This window comes from Propithecus coquereli, unplaced genomic scaffold (genome assembly GCF_000956105.1).
Source record: "Propithecus coquereli isolate 6110/MARCELLA unplaced genomic scaffold, Pcoq_1.0 Scaffold3, whole genome shotgun sequence".
In the NCBI taxonomy this organism is placed as follows: Eukaryota; Metazoa; Chordata; class Mammalia; order Primates; family Indriidae; genus Propithecus; species Propithecus coquereli.
This window is the reverse complement of record NW_012148618.1, coordinates 9,499,372-9,525,860: the sequence shown is the minus strand read 5'-3', so window position 1 is coordinate 9,525,860 and position 26,489 is coordinate 9,499,372. Positions and strand designations below refer to the sequence as shown.

Here is a 26,489-nt window from a genome sequence, read left to right as displayed (position 1 = left end):
AAATTACTACTAAAATATGTAGTATACACATAATGGCTTTAAATGAAAAAATATTTCCTTACAGAAACAGGCTTAAACATTATTTTTACAGGATCTAAACACTTTAACATCTGATGTTTTGATAATACCCTACTTTGGCGTGCTATATAATCAGGTGTTTATTATTGGGACTAGCACTTTGTCACTCAATGATTACTAAGTTAAATTCTCATATCAGTAGAATTATCATTTGAAAATAATATTTATCTTTAAAAATTCAATACCTAAAAGGTAAAAACAAAGCATCTATTGATCATCCAGCAGATTGTAAAAGACGACTGGCTTCATAAAGAACTACCTCAAAGATATCACCAAGAAATGTTAAAGGAAACGTTTCACTCAATTCAAGAGATGTTATGTACAAAAGTTATATGAAGATTAGTATACATTCAAGTCCACTCCAGAATTATTTTTTTCCCCCTGAGAGTCTTGCTCTGTCATGCAGGCCAGTGATCATAGCTCACTGCAGCCTCTAATTCTTGGGCTCAAGCCATCCTCCTGCCTTAGCCTCCTACCACTCTAGGTTTTTTAACTACTTAATACATTAAAATATTCTATTAAAAAAATAATTAACTTTGGATAAAATTATTTAATAAAACACTTTATTTTAGTATTTATTCATTGTATTTCTGTATTTATATTTATATCAATATTTCTCATATAAAATATTTATCAGTATTAAAATTGCCTCACATTTTAATACTAAAACGGATAATGCAAATAACGGATTACTTTGAAATTAATGATGGCTGTATAAGAGATTAAGTCAAATTACAAAATATTAGAACCACAAGTGTTAGAAATCATCTGAGCCATCTTATTCATTCTAGCAATGAGGAAACTGAGGTTTTGCAGTAAGTTTCTCTTTAAAGGAAGATTACACACTGCGCAATACTTTACCCACAATAATATAAAGACAGAATGAATAATCAACACTCACCATCACAAGCACATAAAGGCCAAGAGACTGATGGGGCAGAAGAGAAAGAAACTATAAATGCATAAACATTAATATTTGGACAGAGGTAAAATATCGTATCCGGTAAGAAGCTGGATTCTACAGACTGACCTGACCAAGTTTGAATCCCAAACTCCATCATTTACTAGCTTAACCTCACCAGGCCTCAATTTCCTCATCTATAAAATGAATATAACTGTACCTACCCCATAGGATTGTTGTGGGATTAAATGAGTTTATTAATTAATGTAAATTAACTAATTCTCTAATCAATTCAATGTCTGGCACATAGTCAGCAGTTAAAAATTTTAGCAAAAATCATTATCTGTTACAGAAAATGCTAATCAAGACCACAATAAGGTACAATTTTACACCGATTCTCTTACATTACTAAGTGGAAATATTAATAAAAATTCGAAATATTTGGGGACACGATTGGGCATTACCTTGTAGACTTGAAAACTCAGGACATCTCTTACAACCTATTTTACTCCTAAATATATACTCAAGAGAATATTTAGCACATACATATCAGGAGCATAAACAGAAATGTTCATAGTAGTAATGTTCATGACAGCAAATACTTGGAAATAACTCAAATACCCTTAGACAAGAGCATGTCTAAACTGTGGTAACTTGACACAATGGAATGTTATACAGATGGATGGAAAACTATTTAAAAAAGGATAAATCTTTGTATTATTGGGTTAAAAAAACCAAGTTCCAGGACTCAACCAATAAATATATTCATATTATAGAGTTCAAGGACAATGAAACACTATTTAGGCATATATATATGTGATAAAACTATTTTTAAAGGAAGGCAGTAGTAAATACAATTCAGGATAGACGTACTTCTGAAAAAAGACAAGATAATAAGATAAAAGCACATTAGGTAGATGTTATTTATCACTAATGTCCTTATTCTTAGATTAGGCTGTGGGTGATTATTAGTCAAGTAAATAAAAACTGAGCTAAAATAATAAACTATAGATGTCCATACATAAAACCAATGATTACAATACGAAGTAAGAAATGATTAATTCAATTCTGCACACCTAGAAAGGTACTGAAGGTTAAGTGTTACCTGCTTTGGTATGCAGGATCCAATGAAATAATGTATATTTGACACAGTAAAGTGCTTAACACATGTTAGCTGCTATACAAAATGGTATAATCTACCAGAAAGTATTACAGAATAAAACACATTTTAAACATTAAAATCTCTTCTCATGCTAAACACCAACCTCTTTCCCATATTCCCAAAGCAGAAACCATACCTCATAAAGATAAAGAGATTGCTCCTGATTCCCTACAAATCCAATTCTCTTTCCACTGCGTATGTCACCACTTGTTTGTCACTACCTTTATCAATTGTTTGTCTTATATGTACCACCTATGCTATCCAAAACATGTTCTTAAAAGAAAAGGTTTTAATCACTAGCCAATTAAAAAAATAAACAAAAACTACCACAAGCCATAAATAAATGATAATCATAAAATTTAATACAGTAAAAGCCAAACAGTATTGATCTGTCTACCTGAGACTAGATACACACACATATATATACATACACAAACATTTCTAAGATTCAAAAAGTATTGAGAAAAGAATAACTTCTCAATTTAATTTAATGCAATGTCTGTGAAACAACTAAAATCATCTTAACATAATAATAGCAAATTACGCATTTTGGAAAAAGCTACACTACCTCAAGCTATGTTCCTATTAAAAAAATTAGAAACTTTCTTCAACAGATTGAACAGAGAACATGTTATATAAGTTTTCAAAAAATGTGTTGAGCTTGAAGGAATAGAAATGCTTCAGATCTGTGCCATCCAATAGTCATTAGCCAACTGTGGCTATTTAAATTAAATGAAATAAAAATTTAGTTCATCACTCAAAACACATTTCAAGTATTAAATAGTCAAATAGCCACACAGTAGCTACCATATTAAATACCACAAACAGAACATTTCCATCACCACAGAAAGTACTATTGGACTCACTGCTTTAGATTCTCAAAGGCTTCTAGTAAGGCCCAAAAGGCAACAAAGGGAAATAAGGAAAATTTTAGCAGGAAAAAAAGGTAGTACATCTTTCAGTAAAGTAATAAGAAACATCTGGAAAGAACGGAGAGACAAGGAACTAAATGCTAGTAGTAAAAAACACATTTTCTTTTTCTATAAGTCTTTTACAATCAGATGATTTCAAAAGTAGGAGATATATACACTAAGGTAGACAGGAATCCCTCTTCAACTAAGATGATAAGGTTATTATTGCAATTGAGGAATGGACTTAAAAACTTAGAAAAAAAGGTTAAGAGACTGAGGCTGTATATGAACCTATAATGACAAACCTTATTTGATGCTTATTGTGTACCAAACACTTTTAACATAGCCTATGAAAATTCTTATAATTACCTTTATTAACATAAAACAATAAGGACAGCATCCTCAAATAATGGACAGAATATATCTCTGTGTGTGTGTGTGTGTGTGCGTGTATGTGTATTTTAAATAATGGGTCCTATATAATGATTTTTTATTTACTATATCCTCATCACTTTAAAATGTTTAGGATCTACTTCCACCCCTTACATGATCTCAACACCCTTGTGAATTTGTTTAGGGATGATTGGAAGTTAATCAGCAGGATAACTTGTGTTACACATAACTATACAACCTTTCATAAAACAACTTAGACTTACTGTGATGACACAAAGGCTAACTTTTATATTCTGTTCTTATTCCATATGAAAATATAATGCTGGTCAAGACCGAATGCAGTCGAAAATCCTCTGCTCTAAACTACTATGCAGTATTTGGGATGTTTTTCTCCTCTAAAGCTTATCTCCTTGTTGTTACTGAAGATTTAACATTTATTGCTCGCTTATTATTTCATAAAAATAAGAGATAATACTAAAAGGTATAGAATCCTCAGGGGATTGGGTTTCAAGGTCAGGTTGTGAGGGATTGCAGGGGAATTCAGATTTGAATATCTGTAGCTAGACTATGGAGCAAATGTTACATCACTGCTTTTCTCAGATTTGTTTACTGAAGTGCTCCAAATGACAAGGCAATGTATCCCAAGGTAATATTTAAAAAGTATATAATTATTTAAAAATCTAGTAAACTACCTTGAAGATTTATGTGAACACTGAATTCTAATCAATAATACAATTCTTTTCACAAAATAAAATGTTCTTAATTACTTGTATTAGGAAAAAATGGAAAGCTTCTTAGCCACTAAATCTTTATGTATTTTTATCGTAGGGCATTTATGAGCACATACACTGTGTCAAAAGGTAAAATGTATTTGTTACTGTAACATAGTCAGAAAGTCTAAAAGCCACTGTTTTAGGGCATAAGCTTTGGAGTCAGAAGACCTTTACCAGCTATGTAATCTTTGCCAAGTTATTTAACTTTCCCAAGCCTCAGTTTCTTCATCTTTGTAAATGGGGGTAGTAACAGTAATAACTTAAATGGTTGTTATGAAGACTAAATCCATAAAATGATTTTAAGCCAATGCTGATAAGCACTCAAATATAAGCTGTCATTTAATTACGTACCGGGAACTATATAAAACCACAAGGTACCAAAGAACAAAAATGGAATCGAAGAAATTTGAGTATAAATTTCCTTTATAAATAATCCGCATTAGAAAAAAATGTGAATTTTTGGAAGTGGCAATTCATATCAAAAATAAAAAACTACTACTCTCACAGTTATCCCACTCCTGTAAATTTATCTTAAAAAATTAATTCAACATGAAATAACAGTTATTTGCAGAAAGACTCTCATTACAATGTCATGTATAATAGCAAAGAGCTGGAAAACTAGTGTTTGCTAAGGAGACAACAGCTATGTAAACTTTTGGTACAACTTGATGAAATATCGCAAGTATTAAAATTATTTAAAAACTATATGAAGTCTTTATATTAAGTATATTAAGTATATCAGGTGAAAATGAATATTTGTATGTACACTATTAAAACAAAAATACAGATGTATGAAACTAAATGCAAATTGAAGTTATGTTGGGTTTTTAGTTGATTTCTTTCTTGATGTAATTATTGCTCTTTGTCCTCCCAAAAACAAAGGGAGGCAGTTCAAAGGATTTAGCTTAGTTTCACTGTATTCCTCATACTACCTGGCTAAATTGGAGATGGGGTGAATACAAAAACTGGATGAGTTTATGTTAGTGATTTCAGTTCAATTTATTCTGTTTATCTAATGTATGCTAGGGCCTAGTATACATTACATAGGTTCAGACTCAAAAGAAATAGGGTCTACTTACCATAACTTCTTTTTCTTTTTGGCTCACAAGTTTGCTCACTGCCTGAAGCATCAAAAGGAGGAAAAACGCTACGGAAAACTAAAGTGTTTAGAGGCTAGCTTGTCACATTCATTCATCTCTCATCACTCCCCTTTTCTTTTTAAAAATGGTAATACAAAGTTGAAGAACATCCTAATTTGATATATTTTTTAAAGTAATTTGTTACAGATTCTTAAATTTTACTAAGTTTGGGTTTTTTGAATCAAATAACCCTCATCAAGAGAAAAAGTATGTACATTTCTCATCATCATATTTTTAAGTTCCTGATTTATGCTCATTCAAGATCATGATTCACAGATAACTTCAAATTCATTCCTAAATCAAGTTCGTGATTATGTATCCAAGGTGATTATTTTTGAATTAACAAATTATACAGTTTTTTCAGGCTAAATCAAAACGTACTAAACCTCAGGCTAAATCAAAATGTACACAGATTTTTTTTGCTTCAGTTGTTAATGATCATAAAATGAACTGAACATGAGCTTACAGACTCTCAGCTGTCCAAATCAAAGTTAACAGACTAAAGCCCATCCATCTTATGGGGATCTTAGTTTGATTATTGCTGCAAAAAAGTAATGTCTAAATCTTTAATAATTTAAATTTCCAGCCAGGTGCCATAGCTCATGTCTATAATCCTGGCACTCTGGGAGGCTGAGGTGGGAAGATCACTTGAGGCCAGGAGACCCCAACTCAACAAAAAATAAAAAAATTAGCCAAGCATGGTAGCCCACGCCTGTAGTCCCAGCTACTCAAGAGGCTAAGACAAGAGACTGGTTTGAGCCTAGGAGTTTGAGGTTGCTATGAGCTGTGATGACACCACTGCACTCTGGCCTGGCCAACAGAGTGAGAATCTGTCCCCCCCGCAAAAAAAAAAAATTAAATTTCCCTAAACTGAAAAACCTTCCTTTCCCTTTCTCTCGCGTGGAAGTAGACTTCTGCCCTCCATATAATGATATTTAAAAGTTCCTGCATTCAACTGTAAGAAAAATGGCTTTTTCCATCGAAAATGAGAGAGATGGCCAGGCGCAGCAGCTCACGCCTGTAATCCTAGCTCTCTGGGAGGTCGAGGCAGGCGCATTGTTTGAGCTCAGGAGTTCGAGACCAGCCTGAGCAAGAGCGAGACCCCGTTTCTACCAAAAATAGAAAGAAATTAATTGGACAGCTAAAAATATATAGAAAAAATTAGCCGGACATGGTGGTGCATGCCTGTAGTCCCAGCTACTCGGGAGGCTGAGGCAGGAGGATCGCTTGAGCCCAGGAGTTTGAGGTTGCTGTGAGCTAGGATGACGCCACGGCACTCTAGCTCTAGCCCGGGCAACACAGTGAGACTCTGTTTTCAAAAAAAAAAAAAAAAAAGAAAGAAAGAAAATGAGAGAGACATCAAATCTACTTCTAATGCCAAAATACCCTTAAGTATTAAAATTGTTCTAGTGATAAGCTCTAGAAATACACTTTTAAAATAAATAGTTGCACTAAAAAATAAAACAAAAAACTAGCTAGAGCTAGTTCTTTGCTCTGTTTCCTATCCAACACTAATTATATCTACCTTCTCACTCAGTCTTTGCCCAGAACACGGAGAAAAAAATGTTCACAATATAAATTTATATTAGTTTTCAGTTTGTTGGGATTTTTTCTGCTTGTTGGATTTTAAGTTTTTCTGAAAAGCTGCTTTCTAACATTTAAACTGAAATACAATCTTTCTAGCAGGTTAATAATCCTTTTTTTAAAAAAAGTAACCCCACCTTCAGGCTAAATGAAAATGAGCACTGATTATTTCATGAACATAGTACCTTTCTTTTGAAGAACTAAAAGTTCTTTTTAATATTCTCTTACCTCTAATCAAAAATGTAATTGTGGGGAGAGAGGTTACATTTATCTTAACATCCCTCTGAAGTAGGGACATATTATCCTGGTTTTACAGATGGAGAATCAAGCACAAAGACGGGTTATATTATTTGCCTAACTCTTAATGCTACAGTTTGCAGTAACCCCAGGATCATGTTAATTTTGAATACCAGGTTAACTGTAGAAATGTAATTAGTAAATTTTGTTTTGAAAGGGCCTCTCTAATCACATTAAGAATGAAGTACCGGCCGGGCGCGGTGGCTCACGCCTGTAATCCTAGCACTCTGGGAGGCCGAGGCGGGCGGATTGTTTGAGCTCAGGAGTTCGAGACCAGCCTGAGCAAGAGCGAGACCCCGTCTCTACCAAAATTAGAAAGAAATTAATTGGACAGCTAAAAATATATAGAAAAAAAAAATTAGCCGGGCATGGTGGCGCATGCCTGTAGTCCCAGCTACTTGGGAGGCTGAGGCAGTAGGACTGCTTGAGCCCAGGAGTCTAAGGTTGCTGTGAGCTACGCTGACGCCATGGCATTCACTCTAGCCAGGGCAACAAAGTGAGACTCTGTCTCGAAGAAAAAAAAAAGAATGAAGTACCCAAAGACTACAAAATCCTCTGTCAACAACAATTTATTTGGATAAAACCTGCAAGATCAGCCAATATCTTTGTTTGCCTCTCATAAAATCTTAAAGTTCTTAATAAAACCCAAATATGGATAATTCATTTATATGTCTATCTTCCCCTCTACTTTCTAATTCTTAGCATCCCTCATTCCTGATAGGACTCTTATCATATGCAATCCTATCATTTTCAATACTCTCAAATCCTTCCCAGCTAAGCCCTTCCTTTTTCTTATCCTCCTTGTCCACCCTCCCTCCCCACAACACCCTTCTCTTCAACCACCAATTCCAAAATCCTTACACCTGCCTTTTTAAATTGTAGAGGCAGGTGGCAATGTTCCTACTCCTACTCTAAGTCACTCATCCCACATTCACATTAAATATGCTGGCACTGGCTCAGGACTCCTCTCCGCCTCAACTCCTGATACCATCCTAGCAATCTGAACATCCATATTGTTGACTTTTTTAAAAAATATCTTAGCAGATCATGGCTTCTCTATGTCAACAACCTTCATTTCTGTTTCTGCTTTAACCTTCCCTCACATGTCATCACTCTGGAGCCTTTGTTCTTTGACCAAAATCTTTGTCTATTTCTCCCACTTACATTCCATGTTAACTTTACCAGAACTTTCAGTCCCTCAAAAAAGCTGTCAGTTCTGTGTCAACTTAACACTTCAAGCTTATTTTCTCTTGAAAATCTAGTCTGTCCATTAAGTGCAGGAGGTACAATGTGGTATAAATACTGTGCAATGTGGATCTCAGTTCTACTACTTACTCCTGTGTTTGGCTGTGGGCAAGTTACTAAACTTCTCGTGAGTTCTAGTTATCTCGTCTGTAAACTATGGATAATACTCAGCTTATGCTTTAGAAGAATTAAATCTAGCAGTGTATAAAAAACAGTAAAGCAGTTTTCCTGTTTGTTTGTTTGTTTTGAGACAAGGTCTTGCTCTGTTGCCCAGGCTAGAGTGCAGTAGCTTCATCATATCTCATTGCAACCTCAAACTCCTAGGCTCAAGCGATCCTCCTGCCTCAGTCTCCCAAGTAGTTGGGACTACAGGTACGTGCCAGCAAGCCCGGCTAATTTTTAAAATATTTTGTGAAGACGAAGTCTTGCTATGTTGCTCAGGCTGGTCTTGAGCAATCCTCCTGACTTGGCCTCCCTCAAAGTGCTGGGAGTACAGGTATGAGCACCTAGCCAGGAAAGCAGTTGTATAAACTCCTTTCTCCTGGGCCTTCCTCCATCAATTATCCATCTTTCCTTAAATCCTTTTTTTTTGTTCTATTCCTCTCCACTACTGATATCACCTCAGCCAACACATAATCTCAACTCCTAACTTCCCCCTGAATAACTGGCATCTATAATACCTCTGACTTCTTCACTTCATCACTTACTTTCTCTTTAATCTACACTAAAATCTGATTTCTGCCCCCAGTATTGCTCCCACAAAGGTCGATGACATCTTAACAGTTAAATCCTTTTCTTAGATCTTATCAATCTGTTCAACATCTAACACTGATGGGCACCTCCTTTCTTAATACTCCTTTTCCCTTTGGCTTCTAAAACACTTTCCTCTCTGAACTCTCCTCTCTCTCAAGACTCTTCAGTCTTTTGGTATCTCTTCTTTCTTCTACTCTCCCTTAAAAACATTGCTGTTTTTCACTATTTGTCTTTCCATTAATACTTAATATTCTCCACAGGCAATTTTCCACTGGCTTTAGTATTACATATGCTGAAGTTGTCACCTATAACTCTGTTAATCTTCTCTTTGGGAACTAAACCTCTGTTTAAAACATCTTGTGGGACGTGTTCTACCTTGACACCTAGTAAATACCCAGACTCAAAAAGATCAAAATTGGGGTTATTTCCCCATTAAAAACCTGCTCCGCCTCTATTCCCACTTCCTTTAAAAGCATCACAGCAGCACAAATTTTAAAAGTTCAAGTCATCCTACATTCTTGCTATTCCTTTTTTCACATTCAGTCAAGTAATCTATTGGATATCTGAATTCCCTCTCAAATGTATCCTCAATAGTTCTAAATGCTCTACTTTTATTTTTTTTTTTGTCTTATTACACCTTCCTTATTAACTGAAGTTCATTTTCTTCTGCAATCAACTGTCCTAATGAGCCCTAGTGTTCTGCTTTCTACACAACTTGTATATCACTCCCTCACTTCAAAATACTGGTTCCTATTTAGTCAATGTTTCCTAACAACTGAGGGAAATAAATGGCTTAGAATTATACCACCAATCAAACTCCAGCTGAATTAAAAAACTAAAAAAAAAAAAAAAAAAAAAAAAAAAAAAAGTGCTGGTTCCCCATGGCCTACATGATAAAGACTTCATCTGGTGCTTCTCATCTAATAGCCTGACTGATTGAAGAGAGTTGTGGTGAGGAGACAGGGTAGCTCAAAGAACAAATTTTTTGAACTTGAGTGTTTCACCTGTAAAATTCAAGGGAACTTTGTTCAAAATTAATGTTATTACTGACCAGTTAAATAAATTTCCTCAACCTTTCAAGAAAAACGGATTTCAAGGAGCTCCTGCTGTGTTCATCTTGTGTCTCATATTCCGTGCCTAGACACTTTGCCCAAAGGTTGCAAAGTGAACGCAAATCTAGACTACTCACAACCTGGTCCCCCAACACTTTTCTTATCCCCTCACTACTACTCCAAACAAGTATACCTAAAAAGCTACCACTTTTCTTCAAGTTTTTCCTTTTCTCCATCCATGCTTCTTTTCTGTCCCCCCACCTTCTTGGCAGTAATGCCCTTTCCCTTTTGCATGCCCTCGTTCATGGCTAGCTACTAAAATGCCACCTTTCCTAAAGCCTTCCTTCATATATAACCTCCATCCTGCCATCCACCCCCAGGTAGAATCACTTTCTTCTTGGGCCTTGAATAATTTCATAAGCAGGGCACTCATGACGTTTCAGAAGAATCTATTTCCCTTGTTGAACTGTGAAAGCAGTTATCAAGTTTTGCTTATCTTTTGTATCTCAGAGCTAAGGAAAAAGTGCCTAGTAAGCACTCACTCAAATGTCACTGAACCGGAATCCTTTAGGAAAAAGTATCTATCTAACGGTGCCTATTCAAATCTATCATGAAAGTTTAAGAAATCAATACATATAATCCAGCAACTAAAATTCTGAAATGTTTAATAATGCTTTTACATATTAAGGAGGAAAGCCCAGGACTCTCCAATTCCAATCTCACAGTATGAAAATAACACAAGAAATCAGTGGGGAACAAAAAGGGGGGGGGGGGTTGGTGACTTTGTGCTGAGGTTAATAAAATAATAAAACATCTTAAGTTAGTAAAACTTGCAGCAACTTCAATAAAGTGGCATTGGAAAAGTCACAAATCACTAAATTTCATCTAAATTTTTGGTAATCCTACTACAGGATGCTAATACAGAGAAGCCATTAAAAAATACTGTGTATTTGTGAAAGTAATCTCTGACCATGTGAACAGTCCAGGCAATATGTCTAATCATATGCAACAATATCACTAAATACAACCAGGGAAACAATTTGCGTTCCACATTACAAGTCATAATGGCCTTTAACTAAACTAACTCCTGATATACAGATAAAATTTAGAAACAGAATTATTAAACTGGTATTAGATCAAAATTTAATTCCCAATTACTCTTGAATTTACTAAAGCTTATTCTTTGCTCTCTAAATGCAGAAAGAAATGCCTCGTAAGATAATTCAGAAATTTCAGATTCAAGGCAATTTCCATGAGTAACAGAAATGACATATTAAATGTGGATTTCTAAAGTACAAAGAAAATCACTTAGGATTCTAGAACTCTTGAAATAAAGAAAACCCCAAGGTTAATCAAACCCAACACTCTCATTTTAAATCAGAAAAATTAAAAATCTAAAAATCTAGGGAGGAGAAAAATATTATGTCTCTATATCCATGAATATTTTCTTTATTATGGGCAGAGATTAATATTTCTGGCATTTATTAAGATTGTATCATTTCTCTCCCTTAATCTTCAAATGTGATAAATAAACTACATTGATTTTCTCATGTTGATCCATTCTTGCATTCTCAAGATAAATCCCATTTGACTGTGAGGCTTTGTTTTTAATTCACTGAATTGGGTTTGATTTGCTACTTAATATTTCCTCTCCTCCATTATCTCTATTCTATTCTTCTGGAACCATTAGTTTTATGTTGGAGTTATTCATTTTATCTTCCATGTTTCTTATTCTTCCTATTTTACATCTATCTTTGAGTTCAGACTTCTGGACTTCAGTCTTAAACAGGAGATTTTAACCTTTTGTGCCATGGACCTTTTTGACAGGCTGGTGAAGGCTATGGCCCCCCTTTCTTAGAATGGTATTAAAGGCCTAAAACAAAATACATAGATTACAAAAGAAATCAGTTATGCTGACAAAGTTATCAAAGTATTTTTCATTTTGATATAGTAATAATGTGGTTCTTTTTTAACACATTAAAATATAAGCTCTGGCAATGGGTTTAATAACTATAATTTCAAAGTAGTGATGATGACAAATATTTTAAGATAGCTGTTAACAACTGAACAGCAATTGAGCTACAAGAAAAAAGTCTGTAATTTCTATTGCTGTTATGGGTTGAAGTGCATCCCCCCAAAATACATGTTAAAGTCCTAACCCCCAGTACTTCAGAATATGACCTTATTTGGAAATAGGGTTGTTGCGGATGTAATTAGTTAAGATGAAGTCATAATGGAGTACAATGGGATCCTAATCCAATGACTGGTGTCCATGTAAGAAGGTCATGTAATGATACAGACACACACAGGGAGAACACCATATGATGATGAAGGCAAAGACCAGAGTTCTGCAGCTGCAAACCCAGGAATGTCAAAGATTCCCAGCAATCACCAGAAGCTAGGAAGAGGCAAAGAGGGTTTCCCGAACTGGTTTTCAAAGGGAGCATGGCCCTGTTAACACCTTGATTTTTTTACTTCTAGCCTCAAGAATTGTGAGACAATAAATTTCTATTGTTTTAAGCTACCTAATTTGTGGTACTTTGTTATAGCAGCCCTAGGAAACTAATACAATTGCTGTCACAAGTACCTTTAATACGCTATGGCTTGTTAGCATTTCCTTCAGTTATCAATGTAAATAAATTTCACTTAGAGATTAGTAAAAATAATGTCGCTTTTTTCCTGTTCAAGCCCACAAACACTCTGACTTTTAAGAACCCTTTGTCTATGGCAATTTAACACCTTGGCCTAAGTCCATTATTAAACTATGTTTTGAAAAAAATCCAACATATATATTTTTTTCATTCTGAGTGTCACAAAAACAGAACCTCACAAATTTGTAATGACTTTGGTTCTGGACTATGAGATGCAGCTATGACAAAAAAAATTGTCACAAATAGCAAACAAAATCTAAACATTAAAGAATAACAAAATTCATTACCTGTGTTAGCTTCTTAAACTAATTAAATGTGGAATTATCCCTTAGTGTTAGATTAATATGATTTGTATGAATGACCAAGTGAAAAGACTTACTTTTGGTACTTCTTGCTCAATAAGTAAAGCATGAAGACTTGTATCTATCTTGTTAGTATATTTCTTGTAAAACTACTCCAAGTTGGTGCTTAAGTCCAATAGCCTTTTGTTCACTTGTTAATCCACAAACAGAGGTCAAACTTATAAAAAAAAGAGGAGTACAAAATTCTCTATCTGTGATATATAATGTATCATCAAAGACACATGGCTATGAAGCCCAACAAAGTCTTAAAAGATTATAGATGTACCAATTGCTTCCAAATTTTATATCTTGGTTGTTCAAAACTTATACTTTGACTTCATCATCCTGCCATCTCTACTGGAAGTCTTTTATTTGCTTAAATAAGTCAGCAAAAACAATATAATAAAATTAACAAAGTCTAGTGACTTACAATGTGTCTACTTCTGTATTACTATAAGAGAGATCCTACACATTAGCCTAAGAGCCCACTATGACATTTGGTCCAAATTCCTTAATTTACAAATGAGCAAACTGAGGCCTACAGAAACTGTCATTTGTCCAGGATCACAGAATAAATTAAAAATAGCTGGAAGAGAAACTCATCTCCCAATTTCAAGTCCAGCATTCTTTACACTATACCACACTGCATAAAAGAAGGTAAGAGTTAAATAAATGATCTGCAAATGGCTTCTGCATGATTACTTTAATTCTACTTACAATGTAGTATTTAAAAACATTCTAGTTTCTCCAAAACAACCTAACAAGTTTTTTGTTTAAAAAAAAAAAAATCAATTTCATTTTACCATCCAGCACATTTTAAAAATAGGAACAAGACTTCATTTTCCACCTTCAAAATTAGCTAAATATTTTTAGAGAATTAGACTTTCAAAGCATAAGCACTCTCATATACTGAATTCTTTTCCAGAGGACAATTTAGCAGAAAGAATTTAATATTTGCATCTCTTTTAACTCCATCCCTAAACTATCTCGAGACTATCCCTGATTTGGATGAAGACAGAACTCAGTACCAAATGCAGCAATGTTCAAAAATAAAAATATCCAATAATGGCAGACCGATTAAAATACATACCATACATTGAACATTATGTATCCACTAAAAATTATGTTCTAGAATATTTAATGACATAAGGAAATAGTCACAATATATTAAACTATAATTGTATCCACTGTGCAATTCCATTCCATTGAGAATACATGTATATATTAAGACAAAAACTATACAATACTTGCACAAAGCATTTATCACCATGCTTCACACATAGCAAAAAACCAATAAAAGAATATGGCTCCACATTACAGTTTAGAAAAAGAAAGCTTTGCTTATATACCAAAAATTAACACCTGTTATCTAATGGTAGAATTACAAATAATTATTTCTTAACTTCAGAGATCATTTTGTAAATTATCTGAAATAAACTACCACTCCTGCAAGGGGTGAAATATGTTTCAAATGGGCACTTTTAATGCAGTTCCAATTCCTACTAAAGGCTGGAGAAGAAAAGCAAACTTTTCTTTACCAACTGTTGCCCCATACTTGGCAACAACTTGTCAAGTTCAAATTAAACAACGCCATAGAAGAGGCTGGATTGTTATCCTTTCCCCTTGGGCACTTCTCAGTCACCAACAGCTGCAGTATAAAATTATGGAACCTGCTGCCTTTTATGCTTTCCTGATCAACTTCAACTTCTTTATCCCCTAGTCATTTCCTCACAGTTTGCACTATGGAAAAAGGGGGTGGGGGTGAGGGGAGAGATTTAAGGAACTTAAAATTGACAAATGGCCAGAGCTATAAATTCCTAAATTTTGAGCTTCCAATGCCAAAAGACAGAGAGACAAATGTCTGCCTTGTTGATGACATGGGTCTTCAGATATACCAACAAAGCTGAAAGGCCAAGCACATCTAAATATTCCAATGGCATCTAGAACAGTTTTAAGCCTGAACTAAGTTACTTCTCAAACTTGCAAAAACAACACATGTCAAAAATGAGGCCAATTTTGGTCTTAAAAAAAATAAATAAGGTAAGCCTTCTTTAAAGGATAATAATTTACTTTTCCCATACTCTTTTTTAGCCTATTTTTCTGACACAGCTAATGATCTCAAATGCATAAATTCACAGAAAGCACAAATATGAGGTAATGACTTCATTAATTTAATCACATTTATAGAGCATCTTTCATCAAACATTGTGTGAAAGTGGGGATTATATAATAGGGAACATAGAAATAAGTTCACAGTATTATGTTTTTATAACTAATATAAATATGTAACAACTACAGAGGCAATATAGAGGAGGGAATGTTGGGGAGGAGTTAAGTGTAAGTGAGAAGGTCTTTTGGGGGAAAATGATGGATTTACAAAAGTTTTGTGAGGGAAAGGATTATTCTAAGCAGGGTAGTAAGTATATTGTGTTTAAAAAATTTAATTCAGGATCATAAAGTTTTAAGTAAGAAAGCAGAGGGAAATGAAGCTGAAGCAGGAGAGCTGTCATTTAGCTGATATTTACTTAGATCAATTGAATTTTAAGCATATGTTTACATTATGTATACACCACAAATATGAGTTGACTTAATATTACATAACTTTCTAATGCTTATATTTATTTCTAGAACGTTTTCCAATTATACCTACGTAAGATGTTATAGGGGTGAATATATATTTATTTACACATACCTTCAGCATAACTCACCACTAGGTACACTTCTTATGAGGCACAGATACAGCCACAAAAATTTGTTTTTTATTTATGGAAAAATTGTTCAAACCTAGATTACACCATACCAAGTTTATCATAAGTGACCTAATTCTAGTTAACCTAACTCCAAAATCTAATATAATCGCAATTTACTATTAGAAAGCCTAATACTAGGCCGGGCGTGGTGGCTCACGCCTGTAATCCTAGCTCTCTGGGAGGCTGAGGTGGGCGGATTGTTTGAGCTCAGGAGTTCGAGACCAGCCTGAGCAAGAGCGAGACCCCATCTCTACTAAAAATAGAAAGAAATTAATCGGACAACTAAAAATATATAGAAAAAATTAGCCGGGCATGGTGGCACATGCCTGTAGTCCCAGCTACTCGGGAGGCTGAGGCAGGAGGATCGCTTGAGCCCAGGAGTTTGAGGTTGCTGTGAGCAAGGATGATGCCATGGCACTCTAGCCCGGGCAGCAGAGTGAGACTCTGTCTCAAAAAAAAAAAAAAAGAAAGACTAATACTGACATGGTAAGTGTTTCTGGCTAATGTGAGCCTAATAAGCAAAATGCTTACATTTCAGCCATTTCACTCCTCTATGTGCTTTGGATAAATTGGCAAAAGGACAGGGAGTGCTATATACACTTAACAGCGAAGGATGAAGACCCCTAAGAATGACATATTACGCCTTTAAATGTTTAAGACTCTATTAAAAAGGAGAATTCAACACGTATAATGAGGTATGGTTGCATCCACTGGAAACATCTGACTGAAGTACTAAACAATTTCTGTGAAATGAAAAATTACTTACAAAAAAATGTGTGGCTATTTTTTCTATTATTTATGACACAAAGCATTTTGCTCTAGAGTACATTTATTATCTTTCAAAAAGATTTTTAAACATGAATTTGAAACAGTCTAAGACAAATGTTTTAGCCTTTTCTAACTCCTTTCTTCCTCATTTGGTTTGGCATTAAGACAAAGCCTTGCACACAATAGATCCTCCACTAATTATTTATTAAATATATACTCACAGTCAACCTCTAGGAGTTATCTATTTCTACCCAGAACTCTAATGTCAAATCACAGAGCATGTACTAGGGGATTTCAGAACGAGGCCTCTAAAGGCCTTACTGGATTTTACCACAATGGCTACCTAGAAAAGGTTAATGGTTTCCCAAGAAACTGGTGATTTTCACCTTTTTTAAAGGTTGAAATCAGGCGAAAAAGAAATAAAGCATGTTAAGAACAGTTTCTATTGTAATTAGATCCCTATGAATCTTAGCTGAAAAAAGAGAGGAGAAAAAGGGAAAAAATATAGGTAAGGCCCAAACAAAATCCACATTACAGGGCAGTTTTAAACTATGCTATGGCCTTAATGGCTTTTGCCATAATATATCTCTTTTGTTTCTTCATAATATATGATTATAAATAATAAATTTCCATTTCAAAACATTAGTTCATATATTAAAAATGAAACATAAATTATCATATTAAAAGCTACACTCCAAAGAAGTTCACTTTGTGGTTTAGCTAATGCACAAGCAAACAATGTCAGCTCTAGCAAAATTGATTACCAGATGAACACACCACTTTCTAATGCAAAATAGTTATTTAAAGTAAAACACCCCTAAGATTTTGTCTTCATGAAGAGTTAACATCTCATACCAAATTATTATATGCTAAAACATACTATTCTTGCCCTACCAAAACTAATATATTACAAAGCTGCTAGGGAATAACATTAATAAAGCAGGGTAAATTTGTGAAAACACAATTTTAGAAGTCTGGATCAGTGAAGTAATTTCCAAGTTGTCACATACTAAGTACATTTAGAATTTAAAAACATAAAAAAGCAATCCTCCCAGTCAAGATTGCCATTCGGTGTTTCAAATATCAATATCTTGGGGATTAAACCACTGGGAATATCTTCTCATTTTAGTGTAATAGCAGTATCATTCACTGGTATCACTACACACATACACACACACAAACCCTGCTCTCTCAATTTATCCATAGCAAAAACAAAGAAAGGCCAATTTAGAAACAATATATATTACATTTGTGTCAATTCACATTCCATCATCTGCTTTCTTCTATCAGCTGCAGCTACAAGGAGATATTCACTACTTAAAAAGAAAATTAGGCTGGTCTTTTCCCATCTCTAAAACAAAACTTAACATTTTTGATCCAAGCTACTTGGTTGAAAGATACCAATAAAAGTTACCATCATCCCGTTTAGCATTTTTAGCAGTTTTTCTCCTAACCAACCATTATCTGAGTTACTTCTTGATTTCCCTCAAAGTAGGTCTAATCTGCGGAAAGCAGCGAGACATTGTACTGCACTGTGAATGGACAGCCAGGTATTTTATGAATGGAGGCGATCACGTGATCCCAGCACCTCCCCGAACTGATATTTCCCACATAACTGTGTCAACATTCAGAGAACAGGGGTAGTTGTTTGTGTGTGCGTTATGTTTTTAAATTTAACCTAAAATTTCAAATTCTCCTTACTTTCTGAACTCAAAAATCTACATGAAGACAAACAAGCTTCGAATTTTTTCTTAGGAAATCCTTTCAAGATGTCCAAGGTGATGGATGTTTAATTATTTTTTTATGAATGAAGAGTGTGCTATGCAAATGAGGACGATTCACAAAAAGGGAGAGAACATGGCGGCCACTTCTGTTTCTAGACTGCACTGACACTGCAGCAATCTACCTCCTTCTACACCCGCTCATCGGAAGCGGGTGCTTTGGGGGGGGCTTGGGGGAGAGGAAACGTTGCTTCGCCTTTCTCAAGCTATTTTATGTTAAACAGGCCTTCGCTTTAGACTTTTAAAGTTCTCTCAAAAAGGTCAGACTTGAGGAATGCACTTTATTTAAAGGAATGCATCCTAAGGACTGGTCCTAACTCATTTAACTCTTTCCAATCCTCCAAAGAGAAACAAAACTTGAACTTAATTACAAGAAAACGGATGCGAACATTCTGCATGAATTATATCCCTTCTCAACAGAAAACTGTTTCCACACAATTATTCCTCCAGGCAGCTGTTACGTGAAAGCAAAATATTTCAAAGGCAAAGTATTGATTTGGAAAACATAAGGACAGCCCGAATAAACAGATACTTAAACCGGAATGCTCTAGAACTTGATGAAGCCACTAACATGTTCAGCAATGTAAATTCGATTAAATTAACGTAAATGGTGTGTTTTAATATAGCCAAATGGTAAAAATTAGCATTTAAAATACTTCTATGTTTCTGAGGAACACACGTCCGATATTCGCGAAGGTAAACACTAGCTCAGTATCTCCCACACTCCAGGTGTCCGTAATCCTATTAAATTCTAAAAATGTTTCCCTAACTCTATTTTTTACAAGAATCTTATAGGTCATAAGTTTAAAAGGAGGAGGGGAGAGGGTGAAGGCTTAATCGGTATTTAAGAGTCACTGACTCACCGAATTAAGATTCAAGGGCAGTTTGCTGCAGGAGGTGCTCCCACACATGAGTTTCCAAGTTAAACAGCTATAAAGAGAGCAGTATGGATATTCAAGGTGTGCTAGTTGGTAGGCTAGCGAAAAAGGACGGGCCGGGGTCTTCCAGGCAAAGGGGTACTTCCTACTCCACTTCCATCCATCCACATTACTCCATCTTCTGGACATGCAATTGCCACCCCAACCCAACACTTAATACCCTTCTTAACAGAAAGCAACTCAATGCGGGGAGGGTGTGGAGAGGTGCCGCCACTAAAAATGGCTAAAGAAAATCAGTTATCTCCAGAACGAGATGCACCGAACTCTGCAGGGTTGCAAGCTTTCCGGCACCCAGGGGGCCCCTCGGAGGGCTCCAGGGGAGTGCCGAGAAAGGACTGGGGGAGAGGGGTTAATAAAGAAGATCAATGAGGCGCTTACTCGTTGTCAGAAGTCGCCGTCTCCTCGCTCATCTTTCCCTCACCGTGATCCGATCTGGAGATGGAGGAGCAACAGCAGGCGGGGGAGCAACAGCAGCAGCACCGAGGGGCAGGAGGCAACGGCGGCCGGGGGGGCGCGGGGGCAGCGGCTCAGGGGCCTCACCATGGTGGATGCCTCACCCTGAACGGTGCCCCCCCAGCCGGGAACCCCGGCCACCCCCGCAGGGGGGTGGCGGCAGCAACCTCCGCCGTGGCGACCCCAGCCTCTTCCCCCACCGCAGCGCCCAGCCGAGGGATCCGAGGCGGCCGGGTGGGAAGAGAAAAAGAAGAGGGCTGCAAAAGGTGACTGGAAAGCTGCTCCTCTGGCCACTGGGGTGGAGCGCGGCGGGGTCCAGCCAGGAAGGAGCGGGCGGGCGGAGAACCCGGGAGCAGAGGCGGCGCTTCCCTCAGGGATGCGGCGAGGAGGAAGCAGAGCTGCGCTCGGTGGGGGTCGGCGGGGGGGTGCCGAGCCCAGGCTCCGGGCAGCGGCGGCGCGGTCCTGCCGGAGCCCACACCACCATCTCCCGCCTCGCCGCCGGCTGCCTGCTCAACCCCCAGCGGCGCCTGGGTCGGTCCTCAGGACCAGCAGAATCGGGCGAGGGGCCCCACGGCGGCAGATTCCTCTAGACACGCTCCCGCCGGGACGACTCCTGAAGGGGGAGGAGGGGGCGGCGGGGAGCGTGTGAGGCGAGGGAACGGCGAGCCGATAGCTCCCACCCGGGCCGGTGAAGAGCGGGCAGGCCCGTGGGAGGCACGGTTCCGAGAAGCGGCGGGAGAGGAGGAGAGCGGCCGTAGGTCCCTCGCCAGCCCGTGCCCACCAGCAGCTCGGCGGGCCAGCTCCTCACGCCCGAGAGAGGAGAACAGCGAGGGGGGCGGCGGAAGCGCTCACGCCGCCCGCTCCTTCCGCCGCCGCCGCTGCCCGAACCGGGGGCGCCCGCGAGAGGAGGCGAAGTAGTCCCTCCCGACTTCTCCCGGCCGCTCGCTTTCCCCCGAGGCCAGAGCAGGCGCGGGGTGGGGCAGCCGAGCGGGGTGCCCGGCCTGTGAGGGTGTGTGGGTAGGACTAAAACCTGCGGCCTCCGGGCGAATCACTGCTACTCGAAGTCGTGTGCAGCATAGCAAGTTTCGGGAAAGTAGTTCCCTCCTCCCTTCATTTCCCAAATCGTTGTCGAGCCACTTCAGCGGGGAAAGGAGGAGGGAGGCGGAGGGATATTCCACTGCAACGAGCTCTGTGTGCGTGCGCGCGCTCCAAACTCTTGGCACGCTGCAAAAGGGGGCGGAGGTGGGAGCTGCCAGGGGCGCTGCTTGGGAGGTTGCATTGTTGTAGCGCTTTACTCCCCGTTACTCGGCTTGGAATCTCTGGGTAGCTCGAACGAAGAAGCTAGAAAGACAGTGTGCTCAGAGGGGAAATCTGAAGGCTACTGTGTTCTGCCGTGTGTGTGTGTGTGTGTGTGTGTGTGTTTTCCTTGCAGAGCAAAGAATGGAACTGGCACGAGTTCATCTTTAGTTGGTGGGGGTTAGAGGCAGGGACTGTGCAAAGAGAGCTCCGCCTGCTGTCCCTCTGGTTGCATTGCTGCAGTACCCTAGCTGCATGCACGACGGGAGTGTGTATGTGTGCGTGTGTGTGTGTGCGCGCGCGCGAGAGACAGAGAGAGAGTTTTAATACCTCGCTGCCTAGATTCTTACTGCGCAAGGGGTAAGCTGTGCCGAGCATTCATCTCAGAAAGCTGGAGTGATTGTTAATGGAGAACGACTTCCATTGAAGCCCGTGGTAGGCGTGTTACATGAATCTGGCGCAGCCAAAAGCAGAGGAAATAACTCCCGCTGCGAGTGAGGTTGCATAACTATAGCGCAGGAGATGTCTCTGTGGCAAGAACTGCTCCGAACGGAGGCGGACCGATTATTGGATCGACAGCTGTCACGTTTGCATTGTTAGAGGACAATGTATGCATTCACCTCAAAAGATTTTTGCACCAAAACCTGCTGGGGTTGCTGGCTGGAGCTTAGGATCGGCCCGACCTGAGGTCTCAGAGCTCCCGGCTTTGCAAATTTTATTATCTCTTCTCTACCTAGAAAGCCAGCCTATACGCGATCTGGCCTGTGGGACTGAATCCCAAGCGCTCCCAAGTTCCTGACGCATCTCCCCAGGTATCAGTCTAGCATTGCGCGCAATGCTCTTCTTTTCATTCTCACACCTGAGAATGAAGGTTGCTGCTCGTGCCACAGTGAGAACAATTCTTGAGGAAGAAGAAAGTGGGAGGAACTCCCAAAAAAGCCAGCTCTCCTCTTTGGCCATCCCTCTCCAGGCAGCTTCAGGATTGCTGTTCTGGGAATGAGTGTGTGCACTAGCTTGTTAACATAGTTAACATAACTGTTTTGCACATAGTAGGTGCTTAATAAATGTTTGATGAATCAACGAAGGAGCTAAACCAGGGAGTGTGCCCAAAAAGCCATTCCGTTGATGTTTGAGGTTTCTTTATGTAACTTACTTCTTGCTTCAGTAGCAGCATTGTCCTTACTTAGAGCAGGAAGGGGCAATGTTGGTGATGGAAAACAGTGAGGGGTCTGTGATAGTCAGGCCTGACCTCTAAACCTGTGTTTTTGAACTTGTTCTTGTGCAGAACCTGTAAGTGGGAGTGTTGGTACTGGCCTTTTCTCCTTGCAGTACTACTGCTGCTAACCACTTTGGCTGCTCAGATTTGAATCAAGTCCCATCAGTTATAATCTGTGTTCTTAGGCAAGTTACTGAAACTCTGTGCCTGCATGAAATGGGGATAATAGTACCTACCTCACAGAGCTGTTGTACTGATTAAGGAGGTAATAATATACATAAAGTACTTAGATTAAGAATTCACAGTGAGAGCTCAGTAAGTTTGAGCTCTTATTATTATTTTGTAAACATAATAACTCAAGGCTATCTGGTGGCAGTTGCTCTGAAGGTTAAATGTAAAGCATTCAGTGTTCTTGTTCAACAAATAACTATCCGTTATCTTCTGTGTACCACCCTTGCTACACACATGGCCTGGTCCTTAGTAAGTAATTAATAAAAGATAATTATCACAGTCATTATGATCAAGTACAAGGTAAGTTGGTCCCTTGCAAAGTCCTCTTTCTCTTTTGAAAATGAGCATCTTTTTGAGGTTCTAGTGCATCAGGAGATTGTCAATACAGGCTTCGGGAAAAGATGTGAAAACCATCTTGGTTGTCATGTACCAGGCAGTGTGCTGACCACTTTCACCAACATTGCTTACCTAAAGGAGCAAGATGTGATCGACCGCTCAATGCTTTTCAAATTGTTCTTAACCTCATGACCAAGACACAATCACCAAACCATTCATTGCCTTAGGTGGTTCCATGCCACTTTTATGACAGGATCTGCCGTTTTTTTTAAGAATGTATTTGTGGTTCTCTCCTCTCACCCAGTTTTTGGAGATCTTACCAACTTTTTAAAAAAAAAATGCCTTGGTCTGAGCTGAGCTCTGAGTCTTCTACTCTGAAACAGTCATAAATGGTACTACAATGGGGCACAGAAAGTCTCAGACTCTGACTTTAAATTAGCAGGTGCCCTAAACTCAAGAGGCCTCACCTGGTCTATCCTGGTATCTGGATCTTAAGAGGTACAAGTGACATAGCAACCCAACACAATTTCTGAGACCTTATTCGGATCCTGATTTGAACAAATATTTTAAAATTTGGGACAATTGAGGCAATTTGAACACTCACTGGAGATTTGATGAGAACAAGGATTTTTTTTAAAGTATTGGTTTGTGTTTTTTTTTTTTAATCCTTACCCTTTAGAGATACACACTGAAATATTTACAGATGAAATTATATGATTTCAAAAGAGATTTGCTTCAAAAGAATCCAGTAGGGTGAGGAATAGGAAGAAGTAAATAGGGATAGGGATGAAACAAGGTTGGTTGTAGATTGATGGTGAGCACTCTTTACTATTTTATATATTTTAAATTTCCCATAATAAGTGTTTTTTTAATAGACTGCAAATCCTTCTTTAAAATACAGATTCCTATACCCCAGCCCAGAAATGGTGATCAGTAGGTTTCTAATGGGGCCAACAAGTCTACTTTTTCAGAAGTATGCTAGATACTTGGCTGTTGTGGTCCTTCACTGTTTTCTTCTTTCCTCACAACTACTCTTGTCATCCTCTCTCCCAATACATCCGTAATTGAAACTAGCCAAATACAAAAAAGGGTAGACCAAAATACATCATAGGCTTAGGTAGATATTGTTCAAGGCCAGAGGGATAATGTCAGCTAGGGAAGGTGGATCCAGCCAGACTTGAAAATCTACGTGAAAAGCTAAATACAGACCATAGTGCCACCTTGAATTCCAACTCCATTTAGTTAGTACTAATCAAGAAGGATTCTATGGCTATGTCAGGGCTCAGCAATTTGCTTGTTTGTGTTTACTTAGGTGGTGGACCTATGGGAAGGAAGCTGGTCACAATAGCTGGTTCTCACAGGTTGCTCTCTGTCCTATTGTCCTCAGCTTTAGGAATTAGCCACAGCCACTTAATGACCTGTTTGAGGTGATTAATTATCAATAGCATCTGTGGGCTAAAAAGGGAGGAGCAACAGCACAATTGCTGACTATTTGCTGGTATAAGATATCATCTAAGTTAAGAAGATACAAGTGGATTCTGAATTCAGACCAGGGTTCACAAGGACAGCAAAAGGTGGACTATCTTCACTGTCCTCACCAAGACACTGGCAAATGGCATATATTTTTGCAAATCAAAGCATCTTCCCTTTTTCCAAACTACTCTGCCCATTAGTAATCACCTTTCTTGTGAACTCAGAATTGGTCTTCTCAGATTCTTTTATTTTTGACTTTGCAGTTTGCCCTTGTGTTGATAATTGTCTTTTTTTTTTAACTTTTTATAAATTTACATTTGTTTTCCCCAATTAAATTTTAAGTGACTTGAAGGTAGAGGCTGCACTTTATATCTTTTGGTGTTCTCTTTAGCAGTGGTTTTAAGTAATAAATGCTTTTAAGGTGAAATATTATGCCAAAGCCTTGTCTATTATATAAAAATGAAGCTGTATTGATTGATACTGCCATGGAAATCAAGAGTCCCCTCTGGCTTCTTATTATGACGTAAATACTACTGCAGTTCAGAATTTCATATACACTGTCCTTTATATTGTAAGCTCTCAGCAGATATTTATACACTTGAAAAGCCAAAAGAGGAAACAGCCATGCCAACATTTGAGGTTCTAATAGCACATAAAATACAAGTGCACATTTCCATTTTTAAAATTACCCTTAACATTAGTCCTTAGCAGATGTTATTAAAATTTTGTATTTTAAAACTATTGTTAAATGCGCCTAGATCAACAGGAACTCTCTGTTTTCATGGTGTACCTGTTTAATGATTTTTTTTTTTGGGTTTGGGTTTTTGTTTGTTTGTTTGTTTTTTAGTGTAACCAGTCTCTTGGCTAATGAATTCTGCCTCTCAGTAGAATTACTAAATGGTAACCATGTTTCTAAATAGTTTCCTCCCCTCTGGCAGGAATCTGTTTCTCCATCACTAGAGTTTCCATGTTCTTCCAAACTAATACAAAGTATAAAGGATAAGTATGCTGTTTTCTTTTTCTCCCTAAGGACTGCAATTGTTGGTCTGGTAGTATCCGGTGAGTGTGAAATCCGTTTACTTTTAATGCTATAACTGCCTTTTACAGGAAGTTGCCACAAGATTAGGACAAGTACAAGGGAAATGAGCAGTCTGCTATTTCCTTTATTTTCTATGTAATCTTAGCAGGGAGGATGCTTACCAGACCCCACGCTACTAAATAAAGCTCTCTTCTTTACCGTCATTCTCCAAAATGGCTTTGGCATGCTCATTCTTTAAAGGTTATGTCCCACTACAACAAATATGAAGGAATGAAATATCCACAAAAGAATCTAAGGCCATGTGTAACACAAATTTAGTACAACAAAAGATTCTAGGCAGTTCCTTGGATTTTGCTTTAAATATGGCCTTGATTTCCCTTTTAGTGAGTATTAATAAACCTTTGTATAGGACTTTAAAATTTATGATGCCTTTCAGGAACTTACCTTCCTAACACCCTTGCCCAGTCGGTAGTATCATCAACTCCAATTTACAGAGATTTGGGAACTGAAGATTAGTGAGGTTAGGTGCTTACCAGAGGTTACATAGTAAGGGCATGGCTAGAGCTCAAACCCAAATCATCTTCTTGAAAATCCCATGTGTTTGTATGTGTGTTTTAATATTACATATAATTTCTCAAAGGTGGGATCTTTGTTGGTATAGACTTTCTATTTCAAGGCATTATTACTTTGGATAATAATTTGGCAAGAGAATCGTACTTTTTAGATAAGGGGGGGAATTAAATTCCTTGGTTACTATCAGCTGCCTTCTGTGGGCCTCAGGTACTAAGTTCCCTTATAACATCAGTTCTCAGAGAAGGGTCTGGAGAAGTGCTCAATCGCCACAAGTGGTTAGTGGCTACCATATTGGACAGTCCAGATATAAAACATTTCAATCATCACAGGAAATTTTCTGGGACAATTTAATGTG

The 26,489-nt window shown here is 37.9% G+C and overlaps 1 protein-coding gene across 1 annotated transcript in view; it reads right to left on the bottom strand.

Moving 5' to 3' along the window:
* SPRED1 (sprouty-related, EVH1 domain containing 1) overlaps positions 1-20,787 on the bottom strand; it is a 99,405-nt gene extending 78,618 nt beyond the window's left edge. Inside the window, exon 1 of the mRNA XM_012649535.1 lies at positions 19,896-20,787. Coding sequence (XP_012504989.1) covers positions 19,896-19,927 — 32 coding nt within the window. The 5' untranslated portion in view covers positions 19,928-20,787. The remainder of the gene's footprint in view (positions 1-19,895) is intronic.
* Positions 20,788-26,489: the final 5,702 nt, after the last annotated feature.